The sequence below is a fragment of the Pseudophryne corroboree genome, chromosome 6, assembly GCF_028390025.1.
Source record: "Pseudophryne corroboree isolate aPseCor3 chromosome 6, aPseCor3.hap2, whole genome shotgun sequence".
In the NCBI taxonomy this organism is placed as follows: domain Eukaryota; kingdom Metazoa; phylum Chordata; class Amphibia; order Anura; family Myobatrachidae; genus Pseudophryne; species Pseudophryne corroboree.
Genome location: NC_086449.1, coordinates 354,044,191 through 354,069,555, shown reverse-complemented (window position 1 = coordinate 354,069,555; position 25,365 = coordinate 354,044,191). Strand labels below are relative to the sequence as shown.

Here is a 25,365-nt window from a genome sequence, read left to right as displayed (position 1 = left end):
ACAGGAGCACTGAAGGCTGTTGGGTACAAGAATTGTAACCCTTTGGTGCCCAAACTTCATTCCATGTAGCCTATACCCAGCTTTGATCCCTGTGCCCCTATGTAGTCATAGAAAAGGATTTACCCAGGTAAGACCATAATTTTTTTTTTCTCTTACGTCCCAGAGGATGCTGGGGACTCCGTAAGGACCATGGAGTATAGACAGGCTCCGCAGGAGACATGGGCACTATAAAGAACTTTTAGTATGGGTGTGCACTGGCTCCTCCCTCTATGCCCCTCCTCCAGACCTCAGTTAGATTTTGTGCCCAGAGGACATAGGGTGCATTACAGAGGAGCCCTCCAGAGTTTCTCTGAAAAAGAATTTTGTTAGGTTTTTTATTTTCAGGGAGCACTGCTGGCAACAGGCTCCCTGCTACGTGGGACTGAGGAGAGAGAAGCAGACCTACTTAAATGATAGGCTCTGCTTCTTAGGCTACTGGACACCATTAGCTCCAGAGGGAGTCTGAACGCAGGTCTCACCCCGCCGTTCGTCCCAGAGCCGCGCCGCCGTCCTCCTCGCAGAGCCGGAAGATAGAAGCCGGGTGAGTATAAGAAGAAAAGAAGACTTCAAGGCGGCAGAAGACTTCAGATCTTCACTGAGGTAAGCCATTGCTCCCACACGCTACACACACAGAACAGGCACTGATGGGTGCAGGGCGCAGGGGGGGCGCCCTGGGCAGCAATACACCTCCGGACTGACATATAAGGGCACATTAGGCTGCTGGGCAGTAAATGCAGAGATCCCCCGCCATTTTTTGAAAATTGAAGCGGGACCGAAGCCCGCCGCTGGAGGGGGCGGAGCTTGATCCCTCAGCACTAACAGCGCCATTTTCTCCACAGAAGCTGCAGAGAAGCTGGCTCCCCGGACTACCCTGCTGAACACTGTGACAGAGGGCTGGAAAAGAGGGGGGGGGGGGGGGGGGCACAATTATTGGCGCAGTGAGTGTATAACATTGAGATATAGATAGATAGATAGATAGATAGATAGATAGATAGATAGATCTATCTATCTAAGCGCTGTCTGGTTTTATTCCAGTGTCAGTTGGCGTTGTGTGGGAATTATCCCCTTATAGATATATCCCTGTGTGTGTGGGGATGTCGGTACGTGTGTGTCGGCATGTCTGAAGCGGAAGGCTCGTCCAAGGAGGAGGTGGAGCAGATGAGTGGTGTGTCTCCGTCGGCAACGCCGACTCATGATTGCATGGACCTGTGGCATATGTTAAATGCAAGTGTGGCCTCATTACATAAGAGACTGGACAAAGCAGAGTCCAGGGAGAAATCAGGGAGTCAATCCACGGATTGGACTGGGTCACAGGGCCCTTCTGGGTCTCAAAAACGTCCCCTATCCCCAATAGAAGACACGGATACCGACACGGATTCTGATTCCAGTGTCGACTACGATGATGCTAAATTTCACCCAAGGGTGGCAAAAAGTATTCAGTGTATGATTATTGCAATAAAAGATGTTTTGCATATCACAGATGACCCCTCTGTCCCTGACACGAGGGTGCGCATGTATAAGGAAAAGAAACCTGAGGTAACCTTTTCCCCCATCTCATGAGCTAACGAGTTATTTGAAAAAGCTTGGGAAACTCCAGATAAAAAACTGCAGATTCCCAAAAGGGTTCTTATGGCGTATCCTTTCCCTGCACAGGACAGGGTACGTTGGGAATCCTCTCCCAGGGTGGACAAGGCTTTAACACGCCTGTCTAAGAAGGTGGCGCTACCGTCTCCGGACATGGCAGCCCTCAAGGATCCTGCTGATCGCAGACAGGAGACTACTTTAAAGTCTATTTATGCGCATACAGGTGCTTTGCTCAGACCGGCAATAGCATCGGCATGGATATGTAGCGCGGTTGCAGCATGGACAGATACGTTGTCAGCTGGCCTTGATACCCTAGACAGGGATACCATTTTATTAACCTTAGCCCACATTAAAGAGGCAGTCTTATATATAAGGGACGCTCAAAGAGATGTTGGGCTGCTGGGTTCCAGAGCCAATGCCATGGCTATTTCTGCGAGACGAGCTCTATGGACCCGCCAATGGACGGGTGATGCAGACTCAAAGAAGCATATGGAGGTTTTACCTTACAAGGGTGAAGTGCTGTTTGGGGAGGGGCTCGCGGACCTGGTTGCCACAGCTACCGCGGGTAAATCTACCTTTTTACCTTTTGTCCCCCAACAGCAAAAGAAAACTCCACAGTATCAGATGCAGTCCTTTCGTTCGCATAAGTCCAGAAGAGGTCCGGGCTCCTCCTTCCTTGCCAGAGGTAAGGGTAGAGGAAAGAGAACACCTGCTTCGGCTAGTTCCCAGGAGCAGAAGTCCTCCCCGGCTTCTACAAAATCCACCGCATGACGCTGGGGCTCCCCTAACGGAGTCCGCACCAGTGGGGGCACGCCTTCGACTTTTCAGCCAGATCTGGATGCTTTCAGACGTGGATCCTTGGGCGATGGAAATTGTCTCCCAAGGCTACAAGCTGGAATTCGAAGAGGTGCCCCCTCGCCGATTTTTCAAGTCGTCCTTGCCAGCTTCACCCCCGGAGAGGGAAGTGGTGTTAGCTGCAATTCAAAAGCTGTGTCAACAGCAAGTGGTGGTCAAGGTTCCCCTGGTCAAACAGGGAAAAGGGTATTATTCCACCCTGTTTGTGGTCCCGAAGCCGGATGGTTCGGTCAGACCCATTTTAAATCTAAAATCCCTAAACCTGTACTTGAAAAAATACCTTCATGTCCCCATTTACCCCCTCATCAGGAGTTCCTGAGATTCGCTGTACAAGACTGTCATTAACAGTTTCAGACGTTGCCGTTTGGGCTTTCCACGGCCCCGAGGATTTTCACCAAGGTATTGGCGGAGATGATGGTGCTCCTGCGCTAGCAGGGAGTCACAATTATCCCATACTTGGACGATCTCCTGATAAAGGCGAGATCAAGAGACCAATTGCTGAAGAGCGTTTCGCTCTCCCTGAAAGTGCTGCAACAGCACGGTTGGATTCTCAATCTGCCAAAGTCACAATTGGTTCCAACGACTCGGCTATCATTCCTAGGCATGATTCTGGACACGGAACAAAAGAGGGTTTTTCTCCCATTGGAAAAAGCCCAGGATCTCCAGAACACGGTCAGAGACCTGCTAAAACCAAAAAGAGTGTCTGTTCATTAATGCACTCGTGTTCTGGGAGAAATGGTGGCAGCCTACGAGGCCATCCCCTTCGGCAGGTTTCTTGCGAGGACTTTTCAGTGGGACCTTCTGGACAAGTGGTCCGGGTCCCATCTACAAATACATCAGAAAATATCCCTGTCCCCCAGGGCCAGGGTGTCTCTCCTGTGGTGGCTGCAGAGTGCTCACCTTCTAGAGGGTCGCAGGTTCGACATTCAAGACTGGGTTCTGGTGACCACGGACGCGAGCCTCCGAGGGTGGGAAGCAGTCACACAAGGAAGAAATTTTCAGGGACTATGGTCAAGCCAGGAGGCTTGTCTACACATCAACATACTGGAATTGAGGGCCATATACAACGGCCTACGACAAGCGGAGAATCTTCTTCGCGACCTACCGGTTCTGATTCAATCAGACAATGTCACAGCCGTGGCTCATGTAAACCGCCAAGGCGGGACAAGGAGCAGAGTGGCGATGGCGGAAGCCACCAGGATTCTTCGCTGGGCGGAAAATCACGTAAGCGCTCTGTCAGCTGTCTTCATTCCGGGGGTGGACAACTGGGAAGCAGACTTCCTCAGCAGACACGATCTCCATCCAGGAGAGTGGGGACTTCATCAAGAAGTTTTGGCAGAGATAACAAGTCGTTGGAGAATTCCTCAAATGGACATGATGGCGTCACGCCTCAACAAGAAGCTTCGGAGGTATTGTGCCAGGTCACGGGACCCTCGGGCAGTAGCAGTAGACGCCCTAGTGACACCATGGGTGTTTCAGTCGGTCTATGTGTTTCCTCATCTTCCTCTCATCTCAAAAATATTGAGAATCATAAGAAGAAAAAGAGTGCAGACAATACTCATTGTTCCAGATTGGCCTCGAAGGGCCTGGTACTCAGATCTTTAAGAAATGCTCACAGAAGATCCGTGGCCGCTTCCTCTCAGGGAGGACCTGTTACAGCAGTGGCCATGTGTGTTCCAAGACTTACCGCGGTTACGTTTGACGGCATGGCGGTTGAACACCGAATCCTAGCTGGGAAAGGTTTTCCGGAGGAAGTCCTCCCTACTCTGATAAAGGCTAGGAAGGAGGTGACGGCAAAACACTATCACCGTATTTGGAGGAAGTATGTATCTTGGTGTGAAGCCAAGAAGGCTCCTACGGAAGAATTCCATCTGGGCCGGCGTCTCCACTTTCTACAGACAGAAGTGGATAAGGGCCTGAAGTTAGGCTCCATTAAGGTACAGATTTCGGCCCTATCTATATTCTTCCAGAGGGAATTGGCTTCTCTCCCAGAAGTCCAGACGTTTGTGAAGGGAGTGCTGCACATCCAGCCCCCATTTGTGCCCCCACTGGCATCGTGGGACCTTAACGTGGTGTTAAGTTTCCTGAAATCTCACTAGTTTGAACCTCTTCAAACAGTGGAATTAAAATTTCTCACGTGGAAGGTGGTCATGTTATTGGCCTTGGCATCTGCAAGGCGGGTGTCCGAATAGGCGGCCTTGTCCCACAAGAGCCCCTATTTGATTTTCCATGTGGATAGAGCAGAATTGAGGACACGTCCTCAATTTTTGCCTAAGGTGGTTTCTTCATTACATATGAACCAACCTATTGTGGTGCCTGTGGCTACGGGGGACTGGGAGGACTCCAAGTCCCTGGATGTAGTCAGGGCCTTAAAGATTTATGTAGCCAAGACGGCTAGGGTTAGGAAAACAGAGGCTCTGTTTGTCCTGTATGCGGCCAACAAGATTGGCGCTCCTGCTTCTAAGCAGACTATTGCTCGCTGGATCTGTAACACGATTCAGCAGGCTCATTCTACGGCAGGATTGCCGTTACCAAATTCAGTAAAGGCCCATTCCACTAGGAAGGTGGGCTCTTCTTGGGCGGCTGCCCGAGGCGTCTCGGCATTACAGCTTTGCCAAGCAGCTACTTGGTCGGGTTCAAAAACTTTTGCAAAATTCTACAAGTTTGATACCCTGGCTGAGGAGGACCTTGTGTTTGCTCAGTCGGTGCTGCAGAGTCATCCGCACTCTCCCGCCCGGTTGGGAGCTTTGGTATAAACCCCATGGTCCTTACGGAGTCCCCAGCATCCTCTAGGACGTAAGAGAAAATAGGATTTTAAACCTACCGGTAAAACTTTTTCTCCTAGTACGTAGAGGATGCTGGGCGCACGTCCCAGTGCGGACTAAATCTGCAAGGCTTGTATATAGTTGTTGCTTTTATAAGGGTTATGTTACAGTTGGAATCGGTCTTTGACTGATACTGTTTTTTGTTCATACTGTTAACTGGTTGCATATGTTCCAGATTATATGGTATGATTGGTGTGGGCTGGTATGAATCTTGCCCTTAGATTAACAAAATCCTTTCCTCATATTGTCCATCTCCTCTGGGCACAGTTCTCTAACTTAGGTCTGGAGGAGGGGCATAGAGGGAGAAGCCAGTGCACACCCATACTAAAAGTTCTTTATAGTGCCCATGTCTCCTGCGGAGCCCGTCTATACCCCATGGTCCTTATGGAGTCCCCAGCATCCTCTACGGACTAGGAGAAAAAGATTTACCGGTAGGTTTAAAATCCTATTTTTTTTTTTATTTAAAGCAACAGTTTTCTCAGTTTCTTCAAAACTTTTGGCACCTTCTCTTCAGGTGATGCCATAAATGACAGTTACGTTTCTACCCTATTCTTCTCCCCATCACTTGATTGCTATATCTTGTGCATATCTACGTTTTAACAAACATTGTTAATCATTGCCTCTACATTGGTATATCTTCATTAATATCCAAGCTTGTGGTTTTACCCCCGGGTGCACCTATACAATACTAGAGTCCGCACTGACTAAAGTGACTCAATGATTTGTATTTTGCAAAATCTGAAGACCACTTCTAAAACTCCTGGACCTGTCTGCTGCTTTGACACTGTTGGCAACTCACAGCTGTATTCTTAGATCTTCAGTACATTGCCCTATCCTAGTTCGATTAACCCTAAAGTGTGTATTCGTATTATAGTCACTGTAAAATTCAGTGGGTTATAAACTGATGCAGTTGAAAAATTATTCTCTGTAAAGAGCTGCATATATATATATATATATATATATATATATATATATATATATATATATATATATATATATATATATATATATATATAATTATTGTGCAAAAGTTGTAAGAATATATAGAGAGAGAGATAGTATTGTACAAAAGTTAGGTGTGGAAAAAACGCTGCAAAGTAAGAATGCTTTCAAAAACAGAAGTCTCGATAGTTTATTTTTATACGTTTACAAAATGCAAAGTGAATGAACAGCAGAGAAATATTAATCAAATCAATCTTTGGAGTGACCACCCTTTTCCTTCAAAACAGCATGAGCTCTTCTAGATACACTTGCACAGTTTTTGCAGGAACTCTGCAGGGAGGTTGTTCCAAACATCTTGGAGAACTGACCACAGAGCCTCTGGAAGTAGGCTTGCTCAAATCCTTCTGTCTCTTCATGTAATCCCAGACAGACTCAATGATGTTGTGATTAGGGCTCTGTGGGGATCATATCATCACTTCCAGGACTTCTTGTTCTTCTTTATGCTGAATATAGTCCTGCTGCATAATAAATTTGGAGCCAATCCGATGCCTCCCTGATTATATTGCATGATGGATAAGTACCTGTCTGTATTTCTCAGCATTGAAGAAGAACAAGTAGTCCTGGAAGTAATGATATGGGGGGTCATTCCGAGTTGTTTGCTCGCTAGCAGATTTTAGCAGCATTGCACACACTAGGCCGCCGCCCTCTGGGGGTGTATCTTAGCTTAGCAGAATAGCGAACGAAAGATTAGCAGAATTGCGAATAGAAATTTCTTAGCAGTTTCTGAGTAGCTCCAGACCTACTCACAGATTGCGATCAGCTCAGGCCGTTTCATTCCTGGTTTGACGTCACAAACACGCCCTGCGGTTGGCCAGCCACTCCCCCGTTTCTCCAGACTCTCCTGCGTTTTTCCCTGTCACGCCTGCGTTTTTCCGCACACTCCCAGAAAACGGCCAGTTTCCTCCCAGAAACACCCACTTCCTGTCAATCACACTCCGATCACTTCAACGATGAAAAGTCTTAGTTCGGACGTGAGTAAATCTACTAAGTTTTGAGCTAAAATACTAACCACATGCGCACTGCGTACCATGCGCATGCACATTTTTGCCTTAATCGCTCCGTTGCGAAAATTGGCAACGAGCGAACAACTCGGAATGACCCCCATGGTGCCCACAGAGCCCTGATCTCAGCATCATTGAGTCTGTGATTAAATGAAGATACAGAAGGATTTCAGCAAGCTTACGTCCACAGAAGATCTGTGGTTAGTTCTCTAGGATGTTTGGAACAACCTCCCTGCCAAGTTCCTTCAAAAACTTTGAACAAGTGTACCTAGAAGAATTAATGCTGCTGTTCTGTTTTTAAAGCAAAGGGTGGTCACACCAAATATTGATTTGCTTTTGATTTTTCTTCCATTCATTCACTTGCATTTTGTTTATTGATCAAAATAAACTATTAACACATCTATTTTTGAAAGTATTCTCACTTTGCATCATTCCTTCCACGCCTGCCTAAACCTTTGTATATCTATATCCCCCCTCTCTCTCTCTCTCTCTCTCTCTCTCTCTCTCTCTATATCTATATATATATATATATATATATATATATATATATATATATACACACACACACACACACACACACACACACACACACACCGGCACTCAGCTGTGTCTCCACAAATGTGCCCAGGTGCCCTCCAAACAAAACCCAGCACGGGTCTAGACAGTCACAATGGGAAAAGGCGGCACTCTCAGGACTTGTAATAATGATAACACCGAAGAAGAGACAGACAACTACTCCATAGCTCTGTAGATTACAGAGCTATGGAGTAGTTGTCTGTCTCTTCTTCGGTGTTATCATTATTACAAGTCCTGAGAGTGCCGCCTTTTCCCATTGTGACTATATATATATATATATATATATATATATATATATATACACCCAACGAGTAAGGAGGCACTCAGAGACTTTCAGTAGAAAAACACTTTAGTGAAGGCACTGCAAGTTACAACGACATCAACGTTTCGGGGCCCGTAGCCCCTTCTTCAGGATACCAAACCGTGACAAAAAACAAACATTTATATGTGCACTCACCCCTCCAAGACGTCCCCCCAGGCTGCCGCCGCCCCCGTGTCCAGGGCCCGGCGTCCGTCTCCACGAGCGGGTTACTTCCGCCGGAAGTGACGTCACCGGTCCCGCCCACGTTGCCGCGGCAACCCTATACACAAAACAATAAAAAACTCTGGTTGAGAGGAAGCCAGGTCCGTGCGGCGTCATACTATGCCTGCTCAAAGGTGCGCTGTGCTGCATAAAAACCAAGTAGTGACATGTAAACAATACTAATGTCTACCTTATAAATACTGAGACTCCTACATAAGCTCCTATAAAAACTCCTCATTACAGAGGACGTCAGTGAAACTCACCTGGCCTCACTTTAAGGAGACCCACTGTGTTCTATCGTGTATCAATAAAACTAGTTAAAACATAGTGACAATGGTGTGAACCGGATTTCCATAGTGAATATACTCACTAGTAGGTTAAAAACTGTGTACCCACACTGCTAAAAAATCCCCACATTTCAAAGACAGGACAAACCTCGTGCCAATCCTTATAACTATCAGATCCTCACGCCATCCCCTTGATAGCAAGCATGCAGCCATTCACTGCTGGCTCCCTCTCCCCATCTTTTACCCAGCATCATTGTGACATGCATTTAAAAACACAAACAGCAGATACAAAACAACATATGACATGTATGAGTTAACAAAAAAATAAGTACATGTAAACTCCACACGGTTGTTAGCAGCATTTAGAAAAAGAAAGGTAAGAGAACACAGACCATCTCATCAGTCCTCAGATGGCTCTCTATCTGTAGTCTTACCATAAGTGGCTAGTTGTTACTCTCACATAATGGATGAATACCCCCTCTCGAGGGCCCCCAAGCTTTTTAACGAACCTACCCACAGTGTCTTCACCATTAACTAAATGCATAAAGATGACCATTTTTACAAGCAGTTACTAAGACCCAGTGATTCATTTAAGCCCCTGGGCCTGATGGTATCAAGTCTAAAAATCCATCGGGATTCCAACTGGAGCAGTTTCAACGCCCTGTTACCACCCCTGATGGATTCAGGCACCTGATCGATAATCCGGTATTTCAGGGTTGCCATTCCATGCTTAAGGTTGGCAAAATGCCGAGCTACCGGTTGCTCACTCTGGCCTGAGCTCAATGCCGCCCTAATGGCCTGTCTGTGCTGGGCCATCCTGATTTTAAAGAGACATTCCGTCTTCCCCACGTAATACAAGCCACATGGGCAAATAATGACATATACTACAAATTTTGAGTTGCATGACAAAGGCCAGTTGATGGTGTACTTCTTGGCCGAGTGTGGATGTAAAATACTGGATCCTACTGACATATAGCTGCATGTCGTGCAGCCAATGCATCTATAGCAACCATTGGGTCTGCTCAGGAAATGTTGAGGCGCTGGTTTTTTGAATTTGCTAAGATCAGTTTTAACAAGCATGTCCTTTATATTCCTTCCTCTTTTATAGCTCGGCATGATTTGTGTGTGTTTTAGTATCTTAAGATCAGGGTCTGTGGTGATAATGGGCCACAATGCCTTCGCCCGTTTATTGGTATACCGGCTCTTAGTGTCATAGGTGTTAACCCACGGTAATTTATTTTGTTTCTTAATCACCTTAGTTTGGGTCAACAAATCCACTCTATTTTGTGCACATGCTTTGCTCCTAGCTTGTCTTAATAGGGACATAGGGTACCCCCTCTCTATAAACTTTTTTTCCATTTTATCTAGTTGTATCTTGAGGTCTGCAGCAGTATTTGTAATCCTGCAGACCCGCAGAAATTGGGAGTACGGCAGACCCTGTATAGTCGGGGTGGGATGGAAGCTGCTGTATTGCAATAACATGTTTCTATCAGTGGGTTTGGAGAATAAATCCGTGATAATCCTCCCCTCACTGATATGGATTGCAATATCCAGGAAATCCACCCGGGAATGGCTGCACTTCATGGTAAGTTTAATGGTACTCACTGAGCTGTTGTGTTCAGCTATGATGTCACATAGAGATTGCTCATCCCCTGTCCAGAAGATGAGCAAGTCATCTATGTAGCGGTAGTACAGGAAAATTTTCTTGGAGACCTCTGTGCTTTCATAAAACAACTCCTTCTCAGTTTTCCACATAAAGGTAGACGTCCCCCTGTCTACAGCAATTTGTCTAAAGATGAGAGTGTAGCCTTAAAGGCGCTAAGCAAAAGGCAGGATATAATCATAAGAGGGGCTGATAAAGGGGGATCTATAGTCATCCTTGATACGAAGGACTACGTTGCTGAATGCCAGCGTTTGCTTAGTGATTTGAATACATATTGTCCTTTGGAGAGGGACCCCACTGGGATGTATGTGAATGAACTATCTGGTATCTTGAATAGAGCCTGTGAGCAGGGAGTAATATCTAAAAGTTTGGTACAGAAATTAGTGAACCCATATCCGGTGGTACCGGTTTTTTATACACTCCCTAAGATACACAAGCATGCACAGAGACCCCCTGGGAGACCGATTGTGTCGGCCAGGGGCTCTCTGTGCGAGCCACTGGCCATCTATCTTGATGCTTATTTGCAACCGTGTATTCAGCAAACCTTCACACATCTCAAAGATTCCAACATGCTATTGGAGAAATTTTTACACATTGAGCAGGTACCCCCCAATGTGCTAATGGCCACCATAGACGTCACTAGCCTCTACACTTGTATTCCACACGTGGGTGGCCTACAAGCTGTGAGAGAGCTTATTACAGGCAACGTGGCATACAAGGGCCCCGATGTGGATTTATTCATTGAACTGCTGGAGTTTACCCTATCGCACAACTATTTTTTGTTTGAAGACAAGTTCTTCAGACAAACTACTGGGTGTGCGATGGGGTCTGCGGTGGCTCCGGCGTTCGCAAATACCTTTATGTGGAAAACTGAGAAGGAGTTGTTTTATGAAAGCACAGAGGTCTCCAAGAAAATTTTCCTGTACTACCGCTACATAGATGACTTGCTCATCTTCTGGACAGGGGATGAGCAATCTCTATGTGACATCATAGCTGAACACAACAGCTCAGTGAGTACCATTAAACTTACCATGAAGTGCAGCCATTCCCGGGTGGATTTCCTGGATATTGCAATCCATATCAGTGAGGGGAGGATTATCACGGATTTATTCTCCAAACCCACTGATAGAAACATGTTATTGCAATACAGCAGCTTCCATCCCACCCCGACTATACAGGGTCTGCCGTACTCCCAATTTCTGCGGGTCTGCAGGATTACAAATACTGCTGCAGACCTCAAGATACAACTAGATAAAATGGAAAAAAAGTTTATAGAGAGGGGGTACCCTATGTCCCTATTAAGACAAGCTAGGAGCAAAGCATGTGCACAAAATAGAGTGGATTTGTTGACCCAAACTAAGGTGATTAAGAAACAAAATAAATTACCGTGGGTTAACACCTATGACACTAAGAGCCGGTATACCAATAAACGGGCGAAGGCATTGTGGCCCATTATCACCACAGACCCTGATCTTAAGATACTAAAACACACACAAATCATGCCGAGCTATAAAAGAGGAAGGAATATAAAGGACATGCTTGTTAAAACTGATCTTAGCAAATTCAAAAAACCAGCGCCTCAACATTTCCTGAGCAGACCCAATGGTTGCTATAGATGCATTGGCTGCACGACATGCAGCTATATGTCAGTAGGATCCAGTATTTTACATCCACACTCGGCCAAGAAGTACACCATCAACTGGCCTTTGTCATGCAACTCAAAATTTGTAGTATATGTCATTATTTGCCCATGTGGCTTGTATTACGTGGGGAAGACGGAATGTCTCTTTAAAATCAGGATGGCCCAGCACAGACAGGCCATTAGGGCGGCATTGAGCTCAGGCCAGAGTGAGCAACCGGTAGCTCGGCATTTTGCCAACCTTAAGCATGGAATGGCAACCCTGAAATACCGGATTATCGATCAGGTGCCTGAATCCATCAGGGGTGGTAACAGGGCGTTGAAACTGCTCCAGTTGGAATCCCGATGGATTTTTAGACTTGATACCATCAGGCCCAGGGGCTTAAATGAATCACTGGGTCTTAGTAACTGCTTGTAAAAATGGTCATCTTTATGCATTTAGTTAATGGTGAAGACACTGTGGGTAGGTTCGTTAAAAAGCTTGGGGGCCCTCGAGAGGGGGTATTCATCCATTATGTGAGAGTAACAACTAGCCACTTATGGTAAGACTACAGATAGAGAGCCATCTGAGGACTGATGAGATGGTCTGTGTTCTCTTACCTTTCTTTTTCTAAATGCTGCTAACAACCGTGTGGAGTTTACATGTACTCTTTTTAATTTTTTTTGTTAACTCATACATGTCATATGTTGTTTTGTATCTGCTGTTTGTGTTTTTAAATGCATGTCACAATGATGCTGGGTAAAAGATGGGGAGAGGGAGCCAGCAGTGAATGGCTGCATGCTTGCTATCAAGGGGATGGCGTGAGGATCTGATAGTTATAAGGATTGGCACGAGGTTTGTCCTGTCTTTGAAATGTGGGGATTTTTTAGCAGTGTGGGTACACAGTTTTTAACCTACTAGTGAGTATATTCACTATGGAAATCCGGTTCACACCATTGTCACTATGTTTTAACTAGTTTTATTGATACACGATAGAACACAGTGGGTCTCCTTAAAGTGAGGCCAGGTGAGTTTCACTGACGTCCTCTGTAATGAGGAGTTTTTATAGGAGCTTATGTAGGAGTCTCAGTATTTATAAGGTAGACATTAGTATTGTTTACATGTCACTACTTGGTTTTTATGCAGCACAGCGCACCTTTGAGCAGGCATAGTATGACGCCGCACGGACCTGGCTTCCTCTCAACCAGAGTTTTTTATTGTTTTGTGTATAGGGTTGCCGCGGCAACGTGGGCGGGACCGGTGACGTCACTTCCGGCGGAAGTAACCCGCTCGTGGAGACGGACGCCGGGCCCTGGACACGGGGGCGGCGGCAGCCTGGGGGGACGTCTTGGAGGGGTGAGTGCACATATAAATGTTTGTTTTTTGTCACGGTTTGGTATCCTGAAGAAGGGGCTACGGGCCCCGAAACGTTGATGTCGTTGTAACTTGCAGTGCCTTCACTAAAGTGTTTTTCTACTGAAAGTCTCTGAGTGCCTCCTTACTCGTTGGGTGTATGCATGGAGGTGAATATCTCAAAGGAGGGCACCTGAGCCAGTAAGCCCATGGAGGCTTTCCGAGTGCCGGCCATCTATGATGTTATATATATATATATATATATATATATATATATATATATATATATATATATATATATATATACATACATATATATCCATATATATATATATTCAATACTGCAACACCTCGTAGTAAACTAGTCAGCTCTATTGTGCTTCAGTATCACATCAAAGCAGATGACAACCAGTTGCATCTGTCCTCCACAGATCTTTCACCATCTGTGTTGGCCTGTATTACTGAATGATTTTCTGCCAATTCTACTTGGCTGTATTCTCGCCAAATAGAACTGTTAACCTTTTCCGTTCAACCACAAAAGCTACTCGCTTGACTTCACCCTTTCCCATAAAATCCTAACGTTATTGGAGAAATTTGCCTCTTTAGACATGCTTTATCATATTCCTAAACAACTATCTTAGCCACCACAGGCTATTCTATTTGATTGCCACCACTCTACACCGTTCATGCTAAATGACTTTCTGACCCTAAACCACTAAACCCAACATTGCTGTGTGACTGGATTGTATATGCCCAGTAAGGCGTTAGTATGCTGTATGTGGTGCTGACTGTTCATTCTTGTATTAGTCAGTAGTTTGTTAGCTGGAAAGCGTTGTCCTCTTACTGGTTCTTGATTCCCTAATTGGAAAGCGCAGTCCTCTCACTGGTTCTTGATTCCCTAATTAGAAAGCACAGTGCACTAGTGCTATATAAATAAATAAATGTTGAAAATACTTGTTTCTCCTGTTTTTTTTTTGTATTATGTTAAATACATAAGGGATAATGCTACTGTAAATTATATAAATATTACAAGTCATCATATATATTTTTAGTGGTTGTATATATCCATGGAGACTATTAATATTGGTAGTGATTTACACTAAAGGATCATTATTCCATGTAATGCATTTTTTTTTTTTAACATCATAAAGCATTGTTTATGCATATATTATATGTGTATTATTTTTCTAATAACCTGTCTTACATAAGTAACTCCAACGGGATCTCCAAATAATCAACCCATGGAGTTTGAAGATGGAGAGTCTGGCTTTGCCCTTCTCTTCCCAAAAATAAATGGAGTCAACATTCAAAAATTTCACTTCTTCAAGGAATCCAAGAGCAAAGTGTTTGATGAGAGCAAGCTTCAAGCGGCCGGTAAGTTAAAGCACCAAATATTTCCAACCTTTAGTTTATCCCTAAACAATTATTATTTGCTACAGCCAGAGATAAGTTTAAGCCAAACCCATACTGAAGTAACTTGTTTTCTATTTTTATATTTACAGGCCTTAAAAATAATCCAGATCTGCGGGTAGTTTTAATCTTTGGCTATAACACATGGAAAAATGGATCAATGCGATTCCTTCATCAAGTCCTAAACCCTCTGAATGAGAAAAGTATTATCATTGCCGGGGGGCAGGTCGAGTACCTTGCTTCATTCTCTTCCCAGGCGTAGGTTTATATAGTACTTTATACTGTACCATGTTATATCCTTGCTAAGTTTTATGTCCACTTCACAGATGTTCACTGAAAATCGATTCTGTCTTCTTTTTAGAGCATTGTTTACCTGTGTATTAATACTAGGCATAAAATAGGCTTTAACAGTAAAAAAGGAGAAATTGATCCACGCTGGCGCTGCCTAGTGTTCCCCAAGCCGCTGTAATGGAGTGTGTTAACTTCCTATGAGAGTGATCATATAGTGGAAATAAAGATACTGCGCTATTAAGGGTAAACTGCTAAAAAATATAATAGTGTTACCAATGGAAATATATATTCAAGAAATATAATGGTGCGGCTGATAAAAAGTAATGATTCAACATTTATTATAAAAGACAATGGGATGTTCTACAGATTAGCACACATTCAAACATGCACAAAAATATACTAGTGCACAACGGTAACTTTTGGTCTGGTTTGTACCAACATCCATGATCTGCTAAAGTTCCAGCAACATAAGGTGTCTGTCCAGCAGGTCGTTTCCTGTTAAGGATATTTACCAGTCCTTGAATACTGAGGTCTAGACAGTCTTTAAGCTAGATGACTTGCAGGTGGTTTGGCTGTAGATCCGTGGCTGGTGGTGCTGGTGTGTCTGGGCAGGATGCAGTCCTAATTGTTAGTGTCCAGAGGAGTCACTGTAGCATCAGTGGGAGGTGCAAATTAACTTTTAAAAGGTTGAGTAGCTGCTTAACATGTTTCGCTGGGGCAGTATACCCCCAACTTCTTCAGGAGCAAATGATATTGCTCCTCGCCTCTTTCGGGGGAATTCAAGTGTTGTGTGTGCCGTCGGCCACTAGATGGCACCCACCAAAGCAATTCAAGTGTTGCTCCTTTCTGGCATGCACAACCGCCAGCTGACATTACTGTTATGTATGAATATATACAGGTTGAGTATCCCTTATCCAAAATGCTTGGGACCAGAGGTATTTTGGATATTGGATTTTTCCGTATTTTTGAATAATTGCATACCATAATGAGATATCATGGTGATGGGACCTAAATCTAAGCACATAATGCATTTATGTTTCATATACACCTTATACACACAGCCTGAAGGTCATTTTAGCCAATATTTTTTATAACTTTGTGCATTAAACAAAGTGTGTGTACATTCACACAATTCATTTATGTTTCATATACCCCTTATACACACAGCCTGAAGGTCATTTAATACAATATTTTTAATAACTTTGTGTATTAAACAAAGTTTGTGTAAATTGAGCCATCAAAAAACAAAGGTTTCACTATCTCACTCTTACTCAAAAAAGTCTGTATATCGGAATATTCCGTATTCTGGAATATTTGGATATGGGATACTCAACCTGTATTTCCATTGTTAATATCTATTAAATAAAATGGGCTTTAAGCCATTGCTTTAGTGACAGTTATTGCAGCCATACAGTTGTCTAGCTAATTTATTGTAGGACACTCCATATTCTAAAAATATTTAAACATTATCAAACTTGGGGATTTATATCACTTTACAGTTTTTTCTGAGTCTTTCATTTGGTGGACACTGGGAACAAGTTGTGGTAAAGTAGGTTCTCCCAACTATAATGCATGCCTATCTGTAGTACTCAGTTTAGTTAAAGTGCCCCAGAGTGTAGTGCTTCTTGAGGCAGCTTAGCAACCTTTACTTTCATTTCTTTGCTTCACCTTTATTTTGTACTTGGAACTTGCTCTAAGCCGCAGCTGCTGCCTAGGGCTTTATGCAGAAATGCCTGAATAGTATTGGTAGGCTGTAAAGGGGATAAAGAGGTGGGGCTGGTGTTTTTGTTTTTTTATTAGCCATGGTGGCTGCCAGAGCCAGGAATCTGTATCCATTCAGGAATAGACCCCATGGTAGTAGGGGCCAGGCCAGGGGTGTTGCCAGAACTTTGTGGGCCCCATAGTAGCATTTTGAAGGGGTTCCTGTCCCAATGCTTCTACAGAGAGAGAGAGCTCACTGCAACAGTTGTTAATGTTATGCTCCATAGTACCTGTAATATCCTAGCTCATTTTATGAACCATTGTACTGTACTGTCTCAGTTCATGTTATGTAGGGCTGCCAGTACACAGTATGCAACACAGTATCCCCAATTCACATTATGACATAGTGTCCCCAGTTCATATTGTGTAACATTATAATGCTCTTCAGTTAATTTGATACCACATTATAATGAGTAAGTCCAGGAAGTTACTAGATATATTGTAGGCCACAAGGCAACAGTTTATAAGGGCACTTATGTACCTCCAAATGGTGAAAAATATATATACATAATACCTAACTTTGATAGGGAAGGTGGGCCCCTCTGAGCCCTGGGCCCATTAGCAGCTGCACTCCCTTCACCTATGGTAGCTACACCCTTGGGCCAGGCAATGTGGCATTCTCTGTTGATTTTGGGATCACCTGGGGTGGGGTATGTTTCCTCCTCTGTTAGGGAGCAGCCCAAAGAAACAGTCATTTTAGGAGCTTCAGCACTCATTTCTATACTGTCTGCCATGAGGTACCAGGTTCGGGATTTATTTATCTGTGTGGTTAGCGCCCTCAGATTTTGTGGTCTATGCAGACTTTTTCTGTCTATTTCATTTTTTCTGATTGTGTTCTTCTACAGTCCTTTGGCCGTTTGTCTGCTATCTTGTCATGTCAGACAAGAGACTAAAGGGAGGTACATGCTCCAAATGTCACTTCAGTTTGACATAGGAATCCTCAGATGCTGCCACCATTTGCACAGCCTACCAGCCAGTGGTTGTGGGTTGCCCATGCCATGGCATGCTGCATCAGAGGTGGAGGAAATGGCCTTAGCCAATTCCATGGGTGACTCCCTTGATCGGCTTGTTCAGCTGGTGTCTAGCTCTTAAGAGTTCAGTGGTGGTCCACTTCTGTTAGCTGCCCCAGGAGGGCTTCTGGGTTTGTCTCTAGTCTTGAAAGTTTGGTTGACCATGAGTCTTTGGTTCCGTGACATCTGCTCAGGAAGAGTCAGCTTGGGTTTAATACCAAAAAATGCAAAATCATGGTTCTCAAAAACTCAAGGGCTAATGATAGTATCGGTACTATAATGGAAACTGCTGAGGAGGAAAGGGAACTAGAAGTCACTATTTCAAAACCGTTAAGCAATGTACAAAGCAAGTTTTTTGCATAGGGAGAGGGAACAATAGCAGACAGAAAAGACGTAATTATACCACTGTATAGGTCACTGATACGGCCTCACTTAGAATACAGTGTTAAGTTACAGAGGCCATATCTCCAGAACATTATAAATACATTAGAAACTGTACAAAATAGGTCAACTAAAATGGTGCATGGCCTACATCACAGAACACCTGACCTGAAAAGACTAAAAGATCTTGGATGGCGGTCATTAGGTCGACATGAGTTAGGTCGACATACATTGGGTCGACCACGTTTGGTCAACATTGTCATTAGGTCGACGTGTACTAGGTCGACATGGGTTTTTCACAATTTTTTTCATTTTTTTGTCCTTTTTCATACTTCACGATCCACGTGGACTACATTTGGGAACGGTAACCTGTGCTTCGCTCGCCATGCGAGGGGTTACGGTGCACTAATTGGGGTTCCCCGTCACTTTTCGAAAAAAACTGCACCAAAAAAAGTTTAAAAAAAACCCTCATGTTTACCTAGCACACGTCGACCTAGTGATCATGTCGACCTAATGCATGTCGACCCAATGTATGTCGACCTAACTCATGTCGACCTTGACTCACCACACCCAAAGATCTTAATATATATCGTTTGGAGCCGAAAATGAAAAGAGGGGATCATAATAGAAACTTTCAGATATATCAAGAGTTTTAACAAGGTATAGGAGGAAAACATTCTTTAACGGAAGACAAGTATTAGAAGGACATATACTGACAGTGGAGAGTGGTAGATTCACAGGAAGTTTGAGGAAAAATGACTTCATAGAAAGAGAGTAGTGGACAAGTGGAATAGCCTCCCATTACAGGTGGTGGAGGCTTATACAGTAGAGAAATTTCAACATGCTTGGGTAGACATAAGGATATCCTAATACAAATAACGAAGGATTAAATAGGGTTTGTGGTTACAATAATGTTAAAAAAAAGGGGCAGACTAGCTGGGCCAAGTGGTTCTTATCTGCCATAAAATTACGGCGATTTTCCGTGATGCACGGGACAGCTACACAATTTCAAACAATATACTTCTCCAAAATACCAAGATTTTAGTGGGCTTCAGTTATAGGGTAAGGCATTGCTACTAAGCAATTAAGTTTTCATAAAACAACAATTTCTTAACAGACCAGTTTAAAAGGAAAAAAAATGTTAAAAGCGTGTGATGCACGGGACTTTATGTTCACTTACTGGAGAAATATCCATTATGTATTTAGGTGTTCTGCCTTTTTCATGCAGAGAGGACTTCTCTCTTTCAAATGTGGGTACCCCCGTTATGTGTAGGATTCACTATGGGGTGATTCATTTTCTCAGCGCACAGGAACACTATTTTATCAGCGCTTGCTAATTAACCTCTAATCTATCAAAATCACTTTTGAAAGCAAGCTGCTCATTTAACCAGCGCTAGATGTTAACTCACCCTATATAACAGAATAGTAATGTCACTGCCAACGGCTATGCACGCCCGAACAGAGCAATACTTTAATTGCTCTGTCGGACACCATCTAGTGGCCGCCGGTGCACACAACACTTGAATTCCCCCTTAGAGATCAGGAGCAGCGTTTTAACATTACCAATTATTAAATAATAAACAAAATTTAAAAAGTTAACGAATAGTGGTAATAACTCATCCAGTTTAGATACAGTATGTTTTTGGAAATAATGTTGACATTTATATTAGTATATTGGTGGCATTTCCTTGGCAATTTGTGAATTAGATCTGTTCTTGTGCTTCTCATTGTTTTCCTGTGATAATGAAAAATTGTCAGTAAAATTAAGTATCCTTTATATAGCTGTAACAAAAAGTTGATTTTTTCTCACCAATTGTTCTCATGACCTTCCAGAAAGACCCAGGGAACAGACTGTATCGGAGTTGTTGGGCTGGCACTGAGTGGCCCTCAGATCCAAGGAGCCACAGTTCTTCTAGACCAAGATGTATTTGATGAGAAGACTGCAGACTCTGCTATGCAGCGTCTGAAAGCAGCCAACATCCCTGAAGAGAATAGTGTGGGTCTGATGTTTGCATGTATTGGGCGAGGAGAGCAGCACTACAAGAAGAAAAACGTTGAGGCAGATTCTTTTCGAAAACACTTTCCCACTGTGCCTCTGCTTGGTTTTTTTGGCAATGGGGAGATTGGTTGTGACCGAGTAGTTAGTGGTAATTTTACACTGCGTGAGTGTAATGGGGAAAAGGACAATCTTTTACATGGATACACTACAGTGATGACAATTATTCATTTTGGAGTCAGCAAGTAGACCCCACTGTTTGTGACAGTGGTAGTGAGAGTGTATACAGTATGCTGACATTGCATGTCATTTTATGTTGATACTGCCTCAAAGTAACAAAACAAATTTGTTAGTTTGTAAACGTTCTTTTTGTAACTTTGCTTTAATTCTGCTGCAACTAGAATTGAAAGTTAAAATTGGGTGTTCAGTTACTTCCATGTATTCAACCTGTGCATAACATAGCTAAAGACGAAAAATGTTTGTTCTTTCAAAATAAATGAAAAGGCCAATTGCAGGTGGTTCTAATTTTCAGTAATATGATGTGCACAGTGGTTGATTGTTGGGAATTAGAGCCAACCGCATATAACATTCTGGTTGTGTAACAATCTCTAGTTTGTTAATAACATGCACACATGTTCAGGGTTATTTTCCAGGTCCTTGTGTTACAGCATGTAATGTCTGGCTCTAATCAGTTTTTCTTTACAGCCAAATGCATTGTTGTTTCAGGGTACAATTGTTGGCGCAATGTTAAATGTTGCAAATATTTAATATATGTACTAAAGGAAAATGCATAGATTGCAGAAGAGGCTGTTTATCTTCTATAAGTGACCATTTAACCTTCTGATAGAAATAAACCTTTTTTTGTAAAAATATAAATCTCTATATAAATGGTGGTTATCCATTGCCTGGTCATGCACCATTTTACCGTGTTTGTCTTTGCAGCCAATACATCATTTTAATCTTTCATTTGTGTATTTTGCTTGACTAGTATGTAGCTAAAACTCGTCCATAGAAATTACTTTTCATTTTTTCTTCTATATAATGATAATAATATTAATAATATTAATATTATTATTACGCTTTTTCTCCAACAGAACTCCAGGCGCTTTACAGGCATCAAAAACAATGCACATAATACAGAAGATTTAAGTAATACAGCAAGTGACAAGCCACACAGACATAGAAAACCTTGAGCACACTGTAAGCATAATGCAGGATTGGTGTAGGCATTATGGGTAACAACTACCAAGGAATGTGTATTCCACCCTCACAGGTATCAGGTGAGGAAGCCATCTTGGGCGCGCTGCGTAGGATTACCCTGGGTTGAATAGTCTACCCCTAGAAGAGATGACACAAAATTGAGTGATTTCACTGTCCTAATACTATGAGTAGGGTCCCAACTAAACAGTCAGGTCCATGCATTTTTCATCCCATCCACAAGCGTACCGGACGAGGCAGCCATGTTGGGTGCACTACGAAGGTTAGCCATACAAGGGCCCAATGCATACATGGGGAAACTTGACACTTGAGGAGTAGTTGTAGGTGTTACCCTGTTTGGAAAGATCCACATGAAGAACATCCTGCCTGCGGAAGAACCATCTGAGGCCACCATCTGGGGTGCACTGCGTAGGTCACAATAGCAGAATGTACACATTACAGGAATAGCACACAGTGGGATGGATGATAAAAAATTGCAGGTAAACATCGGATAGGGGAAATTATGATAACATTATTTCTGCAGCGGGGTACATTGGTTTCCACAGAGAAAACATTGGGATGTAGAGATGGCTCTTGATCCACAGGCATACCTCCTCTATAACCCTGCCTCCAGGCACTAGAGCTCAGTTTCTGGTTGGTGCCTGCAGAAGCAGGTTACTTAACGGGGGGCTGCACTGGGCTTTTAGAAGACTTCAAGGGCCGCAGCACTTGCATGTCAGGGTGACATTCTGTGCTGCGGCTCCGTCACCTCCCCAGCGGCGTCGCATACTCCCACTGGCTCTGTTCCCGGGAACTTGTGGTGTAGACCCTCCGGCTCTAGGTACACGGTCGCAAATGCTCTCCTGGTTCGCGTGGCTGCTATAGAAGGGAGGAGGTAAGAGGGTCCCCCAGGTTGCACCCGCCGTTAAATCGAGTTCCGGTCGCAGTCTAGGGAGACGGACTGCCACGCTGGCGTGGACACTGTAACAGAGCAGGGACCTCACTTTCTTCCGGGGGGGTACACTGGTATTCCACAGGGAATAACATCGGGGGGTGTTAAGTTGGATCTTGATCCGAGGCACCAACAGGCTAAAGCTTTGACTGTTCCCAGGATGCACTGCACTGCTTCCTCTATAGCCCTGCCTCTAAGCACTAGAGCTCAGTTTGTAAGTTGGTGCCTGCAGTGCAGGCAGCTAACAGGATGGGCTGCGTTAGGCAGTACTAATAAGAGCTTTTCTGAGAAGAAAGAATACGTCAAGGGCCGCAGCACAGGCACTAGATGCCCTGGATGTCATGCTGACATTCTGTGCTGCGGCTCCATCACTTGCAGCTGAGGCGCTCCGGTCATACAAGGCACACCTACATCCGCTGCTGTCCTGGATCGCGTGGCCGCACTTCAGGGAGGAGGTAAGAGGGTCCCTCAGGTGGGACCCGCCAAAATCACGATCTGGTCGTGATCCCAGGAGATGGACCACGCTGCTGGTGTGGACACTGTGGCCGTGCAGGGACCCCACTATATCCACCAGGGCAAGGAGCACAGGTCAGATTTACTAAAATCCGTTTACTATAGGCTCCATAGTACTCGGTGGTGAAGTCCAGCAGAGAGGATTAGGCGCTGACCTGTAGCCCCTCCCCCAGCTCCATGCGCCATCTACAGCAGGTGTTCCCGCCCTGGAGCTGCATCTCTCTCACTCCCTGTCAGCGTTTGGGTGCCATTTCACATAGCTGCGCTGATCCTGGGACTGCTGGGCACTGTCTCCTCTGTAAAGCCGCCCGTCTCATCAGCGCTGTGCATTTACAGGACACTTAAGTATTCTACATGTCGTTTAGACAGCGTTAGTTAAGAACAAGTGCATAACTATATGAATATTTAGTACAAGTATTCTGTGATATACATCCAGTGTTTACTGTGCATTGTTATATCTGTATTCATACATATATGTAGTATTACTAGTCCAGTGCAGTTTTATTGTTATATGTGATAATCTCTGCTTTGTACATGTGACTGTGTGTGCCTATAGCTGCTGTGTGGTTTCCATTCTGTGTATCTCACACATATTGCTATCACTGTATTCTGTACCCTGGGGGGCTAAGTGCGTCAGGGTCTCATATACCATATACAGATGTGTCCAAATACATCTTTGCTATATCTCACCATGTATGACACGGTTTTGCATGACATAGACTCAGAGATTTAGCCATGCCTTTTTATTTTTCTTAATTTGCTTCTTTAATATGTAACGTTATACATTTTTTATTATGGCAAACAAAAATTTTAAAATCCATTCACTCACTACTCGTGAAAAAAAGCTTAGCCGTGTTTTGCATGTTGTGCCAAATTGAGCAAAATAACAAAGATGTAAGTAGACACATCTGTAGTGTTCCACAGGATATACCGTTTTGTATTTTTCTCTGTGTTTCAGTCACCTCATACTGCTTAAATCCTCTGTTTGTGCTCTGCATAACACAGGGGGTTGTTTTGCTGGTATTAAGTTTGTCTGGCTATATTGTACTGTTAAGCCCTAAAGCTACATTGCCAATAATGTCTGCTGCACAGGGCGGGAAATCCACGGACGCTCCTGCCTAATGCAGTGCTGACGCCACAGATTAACCTGAGGAAAAGATTTCGGCTGAGGGTTCAGGTACTGGGGGTTCTGCACACCCCAGTCAGCCTGCAGCACCAGTGGCTAATCAAGACCCACCCTGGGCTGCTTTTTCAAATATGCTGACTACACTTGTAACACGACTTATGCCCCCTGTGGGACCTCCTGTGCCATTACAGCCACATATTTTCCCCGTAGTTAATCCACCATGGGCGGATACTCTGTCATCCCAGTTACAGCAATTAAATCAGTCCTTGGTTAAACAAAAGCCTAACCCTCACCCTACTGGGACCAAAGGGTCATCTAAGCGGGCCATTTCTTCCTCACAATCCACTCATGTTTCGGATACTTCATCTGATGAGGATGGGGAATATACTGGTCCATCAGAAACTGATACAGCTGCTTCTAATGAGGAATCTACAACACAGGTTGATGTTCCTTTCCTAGTGGAGGCTATCAAACTGATTCTTCAGATTGATGACGAGACTGACCCTCCAAATATGTCTAAGAAACCTGATAAATTCAAACGTCAGAAGGTTACTAAATTAGTCTTACCACATTCTGACCATTTAATTGACATACATCAGGAATCCTGGGAGTCTCCAGGAAATAAATTTTCCCTGTCTAAAAAGATGCTAGCTCATTATCCTATCTGTGCAGGGTTAAGTAACAAGTTGGAAACACCGCCACCAGTGGACTCACGTAGCCCGTCTTGTAGTGTCATCTACTCTGCCTGTCACCACCGTCACCTCTCTTAAGGAACCGACAGATAAGCATGTAGAGGGCTGCTCGAAGTCTATTTACTCTCTTGCAGGTGCTGTACATAGACCCATTATGGCAGCCTCTTGGGCTGCAAAGGTATTTAAGCCTGGAGCTACCTCTGAATTTTTCTGACAATGCCAGACAATGTCTATCATATATTATCACTGCCTCCCATTACATTCAGGAGGCGGCCTCTGATGCAGGTTTTATGGCGGCCAAAGCGTCTACTACGTCCATCCTGGCTCGCCGGATTCTGTGGTTACGGTCCTGGTCGGTGGACCTGGACTCTAAGAAGACCTTGGAGGTGCTCCCTTTTAAGGGAGATATTCTGTTTGGGGAGATCTGAACAAGCTTGTGACTGACTTGGCGTCGGCCAAGACTGCGTGTTTCCCAAGTACTAATCCTTCGGCTCCGAAGGCTAAGAGTACCACTTTTCGTTCCTTTCAACCTTCAGGTAAAGCAAAAGGTTAGGCATACCGAGACAGGCTCGTGCTTCCAAAACCACTAAGCCCAAATCTAAACGTTCTTGGGCTGTCTGTCAGCCTGCTTCCAAATCAGACAAGCCTGCTGCATGATGGGGCGGGCCTCCCCCTGGGGGACCCCAGGGTGGGAGGCAGACTTCTGCAG

The 25,365-nt window shown here is 44.2% G+C and overlaps 1 protein-coding gene across 1 annotated transcript in view; it reads left to right on the top strand.

Moving 5' to 3' along the window:
- FBXO22 (F-box protein 22) overlaps window positions 1-21,140 on the top strand; it is a 97,977-nt gene extending 76,837 nt beyond the window's left edge. The window contains exons 5-7 of the mRNA XM_063926597.1: window positions 14,537-14,701; window positions 14,830-14,995; window positions 20,014-21,140. Of these exons, the coding sequence (XP_063782667.1) occupies window positions 14,537-14,701; window positions 14,830-14,995; window positions 20,014-20,425 (743 nt within the window). The 3' untranslated portion in view covers window positions 20,426-21,140. The remainder of the gene's footprint in view (window positions 1-14,536; window positions 14,702-14,829; window positions 14,996-20,013) is intronic.
- The last annotated feature ends 4,225 nt before the right edge of the window (window positions 21,141-25,365 follow it).